Raw genomic sequence first — 7983 nt, forward strand, 5'->3', positions numbered from 1 at the left:
GGACAACACAATGATGCAGAAGGGAGCCTGGGAGAGACAGATGGCACCAGGGATGAAGCAGAGGCATTTAGCAAGTGAGGGTCATTTACCTCCTGCTCAGGTTCCTTCTCTGATCAATGCCTACTCCAAAGCACCCAGCTCTCCTCTCCAACTCTTCCAAGGCTCAGCATTACTTCTCCGGGAAGGCTTCTGGACTCACTGATGGAGATCCTCTCTCATACACTTTCATACCTCATCCCTTGCTCCAACTTCGGCTGTAATTAAATACCTACTTTCGAACTTCCTTCGAGCAGGCAGGCACCTGCCTTGCCTATTAGAATGGAAGTTACTTGCGGATCCAAACTATGGATCTGGCTCATCTTGATTAAGGACTTAGTGAATATTAAGTCGTGTTACTTCATGTTACTTCCATCATTTTCTCCACTGTCATTTGTACCTCTGGCTTTGGGTCTGTCTGATTTCTCCAAAAGGCTTATGGCTGTCCACATGTCTATCTGTTACAAGTTTTCAACCTCTATTAAACATACATTTAGTTGGGCCCCTACAAACCATCAGCACTTTACAAAACCATCTTACATTACCAACTTACATAAGTGAAGTTGATTTTTTTCTTAGAAACAAGATCAAGAAACGTTTCTTTAGAAGTCTACATTGTAGTTCCCAGAGTGAGATGGGAAAGTTAACAGCATCAAGATGGAGTCAGTTGTATGAGTCCTAACAGAAATCTGCTAGGAGTCGTGAAGGAAGGGTTCTTACCTGGAACTGCCAGAGAGCAACGAAGGAGAAAGAGTGGGAGAGCCACCTGTTTGCAGAGGCCGCCGCCTCTGGTTCCTTCTCTGATCAATGCCTACTCCAAAGCACAGGAAACCTCCTGCGAGGTCGCCTGCCTACCACTGTGCTCAGCCTGAGGTTACCACCACCCTTGGTGGCCAAGGCTTAACATTTCAAAATACCTGATGTGACCCATCTCCTTTTTTGTCTTCTCACTGGGCTCAAGCTTGCTGAACATGCCCACAGTTTACAATGGCAAACAGGCTCCCACTGCTGTGCTCTGCTCTTCTCAAGCCTTTGGAGGGTCTCTCTGGTTGTCTCCAGGCTGACACTGAGTTGGAGCTCCACATCCTGTGGCGCTTCAAAGACTCAGCACCATAACTTACTGGGACTGCAAATCCAGAGGGGAGACATTTTTGCATTTACTCTGCAGCAGATAAAATTGCTATATTTGCTTAATAAGCAGGTTCCACAGTAAATTTAGTAAAAGGAAATAAAAGCCCTTTTGCACATATTCTGGCCTATTCGTTTTGGCCCTTTTAAATGACTCCCAACGTGTCATTTACCTACATTAAGCAAAGCTCAGAGCACTTAGGAAAAATAAGAGCAGCAGCCTCCACCAAAACCACGGAATAAATGTATACTCTATTAGGCTCCCCTCTTCTGTGCAATGGGAACAGTGATAACTTCAAGCCTCCCACCCAGGAACAAATGGCCTCATTGTTCTTCGGGCTCCCTACAAGTGCCAGCATTGAACCTATGTATTTAAAGTTTCTCATAGCAGCCTGCTGACAAAGCCCACGCATTTGAACCTCATGTGACTGTGACAGCAGTTACTGCAGACTCTGGCCTAGGGAGTGCTGCTGGCCTCCTACTTGTCACTCTCAGATGCGACATCTGTCCCTCTGCCAATGGCTACCACCTGGATTCCTCATTATTCAGCAGGGCCACAGAATCATATTCGCCCAGTTTCCATTTTATGTGGCAAGCACATTCCCTTTGTCGGGTCACCAAAACCACCTAACACACAACATGGGGCACTGAAGACCAGCACTCCCCACTGTAGACTGCATAACAGGCGTGCGGTTTCCATCAGTTTTTGCATCGATTCCACAAATCAATGAATCCTGGAAATTTATGTTAAGACAGTTTTCACACTGATAACTTAGAATAGGTGATTAATTGTCACACAATATCAGCATGGCTTTTTGTCCACTAAATAAATTCATCAAAATGTTTACTGAGAAATGCAAAGATGATATCTACTGATATTCTCAGAGAAATTATAGTAAGCTAAACAGCCTGACCTAGGATGACAAATGTTAGAAAGATATACAAGTAGAAAAATATGTACATTCACTGAACTCTAATAAGATGGTTTATTGGAAACCCTTGTAACATTTTTCAAGAGCTTGACAGGTTTTATTTTAATAAGACATAGTAAAGAGGAAATGGTTTAAAAGATATCATCAATCTTTTATTTAACTAAGCACTGCCCTTCATTTTGAAGGAAATGATACAATTTCAAATTTGAACTTCCTTCTCAAGAAGTAGTATAAGAACATAACTTTGATTTAACATACAACCTTCAAGAAAAATAAAGTTTATACAATTCATTGGTAAATAAAATGCACTGAAGTCTATCCTGCAAGTTAATATAATTTTCCATGGGTCACAAGTTATAGCTAAGAACAAAATATAATGAAAAACTGAATAAACCAGTCAAGTTTATAGTTACTCTGATTTAAAAAAAAAAAACAAAAAACTCAACAAATGAAATCTAACTTTCCAAATTTATTTTATGACCATGATCAGGCTAGATTGTACTCTAATTTATAAAAAAAAATGGTTAGATAAGCACATAATTATCAAGAGTTTTCAACACAGTGGATCCCATTTTTTTAAGAAAAAAAAAAAAAATAGAAAACAAGTAGTCTTTAAATTTTCTTAGCTCTCCATAGCATATGTCATAAAAAATTAAAGTTCTGCTTCCAAAAAATATGTTTCCATGTGGTTGTGGTGTTGTCCCACGGTGCTACCAGGGTCAAAAGCACCAAACAAACACAGGAGAAGGTTAACCACTGAAGTGTCATCTTTCAAAAAACTAAAAACTTTCTTAAAGTGTGGGATAAAGTGTTTTGAGAGGCATTTAGTGTTCAAGTCACTTTAAATTAAATGAGGAATAAAAGCTACAAAAAGTATGGGTTCTTTCAATACAAAAAATTGGGTAGCTGAAGTTGTGGGCTCCTTTGAAATACATAAGCAGTCTCAATAAAATATTTCCTCAGTAAGAAAATAGAATTTGTCTGGTTTCCTTTAGCATATATTCCAGTCGATATCCTGCTTATCCCTGCCACAGCTTCTGAAGAATGTTGGAATCGATATTTCTTCCCTTCAAAGAGCATTCGTAATTCACAGTACAAAACTGTTCTAAAGTCTGATTCCTAAGAGAAACAAAAGTTATTAAATATACTTATTTTTCCCTAAAGTGCTAGATGTAGCCATCTCCAGGGCATTAAAAACAAAGAAAAATCACTTCTCCACAACACTGCCATCTTTAGGAAAGAACCAAGAATTGTTTTGATTCCCCTTTCCTGGAGCCCTTTCGGGGTAGTTTTCACTTTAAGCATCAGACGCCTAAGAACTGTCCTGTCCCTACGTCTTGCGGAGTTTGCGGAGTTCCCATCTCTTGGTAACTTGTAGAACCACTGCCACTGTGCTCCAGACAGCAGCATCTGGAGTAGAGCTCGTTCATTTTTAAGTCCCCTTACCAAAAACCCTCTCTAAAGAGAAAATGCTATTTATTCCTGGGTTGGATTTTACAGTTTTTCTTTGGAGCCCAAACCCCCAAGCACACCTCATTTGTAATAAGACAAGTCACTCAGTGAGTGCAGACTTGGGGGGTCAGAAGAAAGATACAGGGATGCAGGAGCTGGAAAAAAGGAGCTTGCCAGCCCAAGTGCCATTATCTTTCCTCTTACTCTGCAGAGTGCTCAACACCTTCCACCTGTACTAACCCAAACCTGATCGGGTCTGGCCTCCCAAAGGTCTCTACCCCACGTTTACCTTATGCGGCCTTTCCATGGGCAAGGGAATATAAACACATAGCTGGGAGGCCATGAAAGGGAAACTAGATCTAATTTCCAACAGAGGATCAATTTTCTTCCCAAGTCCCAGACCAGGGCTCGAATGTGGTTCGTCCTTACAATCACAGGGACAGCACCTGTGCGGCGCCACTATCAAACTCAAGGACACAGCTGAGGACCTGCTCAGGAAAGGGTTCCATGCTGAGTGAGGTGCTATGAAGATCTGAACTCTTAAGACTTATGGCCACAACTTCCATGCCTAAAAAAAGTAAATATACAAGAAAATCTTTCAAATTTTCTTGCTTTGCTTTAGAAATCTCCATCCAAAACACCCAAGGATGACTATGGTTGCAGACTGCTCAAATACAATTCAACTGTAAAAATTAGGTCACAAGATGAATTGTCCAGTGTAGTTTACAATAACTTCCCAAGAGGTCAAAAAAAAAAAAAAAAAAAAAACCCTCAAGTTTTACTCAGGTTTTGAGACAGCACTCTGCAATCAAGGGCACACCCAAATGTGTGGTTTAAAAACACCACCCCAAGTGGCTGACCACACCAGGTGGCAGGAGGGATCCATGTCACTTCTCCTATGAGGGCCCTGAAGGAGTGTCCCAAACCAAGACTTTACGCCTTCAATTAAACTGCAAGTGTGGCTAGCAAAGTAAGTAGCTTACCACTGAAACGTCTCAAGCCCCAAATCTTACTGCCAGACATGAGGGACAGGGAGATGGTCCAGTAAACAGAGGAAAAAATTAAAAATTTGAAGGAATCTGCAATGCAGCCTTGTTCCTAAGAGGGTTACCTTCCCTAATCAGGGTCGGGGAGCAGGGAGAGACCAATCCTGGACCCAGTAGCACGACCTGGCTGTTTCCCCGGGGGGAACTACGTGGGGTGGCACTGGCCAACCCCATCTGCACACCTGCCGGAGAACACAGCCGAGGAGGTTTAATTAGATCGGAGACACAGGGTTATCCCCTCCTTTGATAACAAATGACACAGCTCCAAGCCCACAACAGCAGGCAGAAAAACAAAGGAGGCGGCACAGGACCTTAATTGAATCCTTCCCCTGGCCGGCCCTTGACAGTGATTTACTTGTAACCTAGAAGGGGCAGATGGAGCAGAGACTCCCCTAAGAGCCAGCTCCCGAAGAGGAATTACTAGGGGATGGAAGGGAGGGAGGTAGTAACGTCTTTGTCTGCCGCCGGAGTTTGTTCAACTATTTGTTACACTTAATAGGGGGCTGCTTGGTTTTGGTCTGCTGCTCCCAGACCTGGTCATGGTTTCACCAGCCCTGAGCTCCACGAATCCCATCAAATAAATCATACCAGCCTTCCCGATTCCAGGCCTAGCTCAGCAGGGGAGGAAGATAAACAGCTCTCAGACCCTAGGTGGGGCCTCCCCAACCCCCTTTGGCCTTCTTACACACAATTCTCAGAGCTCAAGGGCAGAGCAAAGCTAGAGAAGGCAATGGCAGACACAGACACTCTGAACTTTATGCCAACCTTGCTTGCATAAGGGTCAACTCTGGATCCAGACCCCGCGGGGGTTAAGTCTCCATCAAGTCTAGTTTGCCTCACCGAGGAAAGGAAGACTGAAAGGGGACAGGAAGAAAAGCCGGCTTCCAGCTCGGGTGCGCCTACCTGTTCCCTACCCCCCTCTTCTCCCCAGTCCACGGCCCACTGCATATTTCATCAACTCCGTTTTCCAAAGGGCCCAGGAATCCCAGAAGGGGCCCGGAGTGACCGAAGAGGGAGCAGAGGAAGGGGTAAGCGGCTGCTGCAAAGGGTTCTCCTTTTCGTGGCTCAAAAGCCTTCAGTGAGCTGCCCCATCGCCCTCCTCCTCCTCTGAGCCCGGCTCCGGAGGGCGCCGGGGAGGCGGCGTAGTCCGCGCTGCATCGCTGTCGCCCTCATCTGGCTCGGCTGGGTGCAGGTGCATGGCGAGCTCTTGCAGCACAGCGGCGCGGCCGATCTGGTCATTGCGCCGCTTCTCCATGATCAGGTCCTCCAGGCTCTGGAACTCCAGCGTGTGGCTGCGCTGGGCCGACAGCTGAATCTGCAAGCGGTAGGGCTGTTTGCCTATACGCAGCTCCCCTCCGATCTTGAACTCCCGCTTGCCGTAGCGGCACCAGGCGGCAAAGCTCTCGGAGTTGCGCCAGCTGAGCTCGCGCTCCTTGGCGCCCACGTGCGCCAGCGCGTTGCGCACCACCGCACTGGGGCTCAGCGGCTTGTAGCGGTACAGGTCGTTGACCACGCGGCCGCGGCGGCCCTGGCTCGCGTCGGTCAAGAAGCTGTTGCTCACCTCCAGCCGATGCAGGTGCACCACCTGGAAATTGCCCACGTACACTGCCCAGTGCGGGTACTGTGCCTGCGACACGAACTCCACCAGGTCGCCGGGGTTGCACTTGTTGAGCAGGTTCTCCGGTGTGTACGTGCTTAGCGCCGCCGACCCCGGCGCAAAGCTCTTCTGGTAGATGCACTCGTCGCGGTAGAAGACGGAGCACTCCACCTCGTGCAGCCGCGGGTCGTAAGGCTGCGCGGCAGGGAGCTGAGGACCTTCCCCGCAGTCGGGCACCCCGCCGCCACCCTCGGGACCCTGGGCTGGAGGCTGTGGCTCCGCGTCCTCGTCGTCATTGGAGAAGATGTAGGAGACCCCGATGCGGGGCCCGTCGTCCCGGTCCATGCCAGTCGGGTCGGCCGTGGGAACTTCCTTGTAACTTAGGTGGGTCAGTTTCTCCACCTGGTTGCCCATGACGCTGTGGACTCTGGCTCACGCGGCGGCGAGAGGAGAAAGCGAAACTACCACTGCGGTCATTGGCACAGGTCCCCGGACGGGGGCTGAGGCCACCTGTTGGAAGAGAAGTCAAGGAAGCCATGGAATCAAGATCCCTTCCAGGAAAGAGGCGTTCTGTCCTCAGCAGGAGAAAGATCAGGTGGGGGCGGGCACCTGGGGCCACTGTAGGGAGGTCCCAGGGTGGGGAGCCTCCCCTAGCTTTCTCACTGCCAGGGTCTCGTAGGAGACTCGGCGCCGCCGGCTCGCCCAGCCCCCACTCCACCTGGCCCGGGCACCAGCCCGTTGCATCAGCGGCTCCTGCCGCTTCCGCCCGCGCCCTACCAGCCACGCCGGGCCAGGAGGGGGTTGGAAACAGAAACTTTACTTCCACCCCTCCCAGCTCCCTCCCATCTAGGCCTAACGAGCCCGGGACGGCCCTCGACGCCCCGATCCCGGGGGAGCGACGCGGGTCCCGCGCAGGCCGGCAGGTGAGCCCCGCCGCCCGACTCACCTGGGCCGCCCCTCCCCCGCGCGCGCCCCGGGCTCGGGTTACCTGCGCCGACTCGCGGCGGAGAGATGCAGGCCGCGGGCGAGGGGGCCCCGCCGCACCCCGGGACTTCTAGGGCGAGTCTGCAGGTGCCGGCTTCGCACTCGCTCCTCTCCGGGCGCAGGCGGTGGCGGGGCTGGGCGGGGGGCAGCGACGCATGTCTCCCCCGCGGCGCCGTGCGCCCCAAGACTCGCAGATCTGGGCGGGGGGTCGCTGCCTGCTCACCCCGCGCGGGTCGCCGGGCTAGCGCTGCGCTCCGCCGCGCACAGCTCTCGGAGGAGGTGGGGCGCACGGAGCGGGCTGCAGCCTCGCTTCCCGGCGGCGGCGGCTCCCGCTCGGGCCGGGCGAGCAACAAGCGCCGGAGCGGGAGGGACGGGATTGTAGATCCGGCTCCCGGCTCCCGGGCGGGAGCGCAGCCCGTGGCATTTAAAGAGACAGGCACTCGCTCCCGGAGCTCCGGTCTTCCCCGCTCGGCGCCGAGCAGCCGGGACCCCCGCCCCCGCCCGCGCGGTCGCGGGGCTCCGCCCGGGCCACGCCCCCCGCCGGAGCCGATTTAAATCTCGCTGGTAAAGGATCATCCCGCCGGCTGCAGCCGGCTTGCCCGGGAGCTCCCTTCCTCCGCATGTGCAGAGCTGAGGCTCAGAAGTTGGAAGGCAACGGCCGCCGGCTAGTGTAGCCTGGAGAGGGGAAGAGTTTTTGTGTCTGCTTTTCGCCCTTTCCTTCCATCTTGCTCAGAAAAGCTGGAGAGGGAGGAACAGTTAGTAAAGACTTGTACTTCTTTCTTTCCTGCCCAGGACCTTATTCCTTGAC

At 50.8% G+C, this 7983-nt stretch overlaps 1 protein-coding gene across 1 annotated transcript; it reads right to left on the reverse strand.

The window, feature by feature from the left end:
* Positions 1–2223: 2223 nt before the first annotated feature.
* On the reverse strand, positions 2224–6625 carry Fam84b (family with sequence similarity 84, member B). The gene has a single exon (XM_013521345.1). It carries the CDS (start codon positions 6603–6605, stop codon positions 5670–5672), a length of 936 nt encoding a protein of 311 aa, XP_013376799.1. The 5' UTR covers positions 6606–6625; the 3' UTR covers positions 2224–5669.
* Positions 6626–7983: the final 1358 nt, after the last annotated feature.

The sequence above is a fragment of the Chinchilla lanigera genome, unplaced genomic scaffold (assembly GCF_000276665.1).
Source record: "Chinchilla lanigera isolate Chin_1 unplaced genomic scaffold, ChiLan1.0 scaffold00060, whole genome shotgun sequence".
In the NCBI taxonomy this organism is placed as follows: domain Eukaryota; kingdom Metazoa; phylum Chordata; class Mammalia; order Rodentia; family Chinchillidae; genus Chinchilla; species Chinchilla lanigera.

What these genes read in the sequence shown, in the direction of transcription:
- Fam84b (XM_013521345.1), bottom strand. Translation starts at nt 6,605, where the DNA reads ATGGGCAACCAGGTGGAGAAACTGACCCACCTAAGTTACAAGGAAGTT.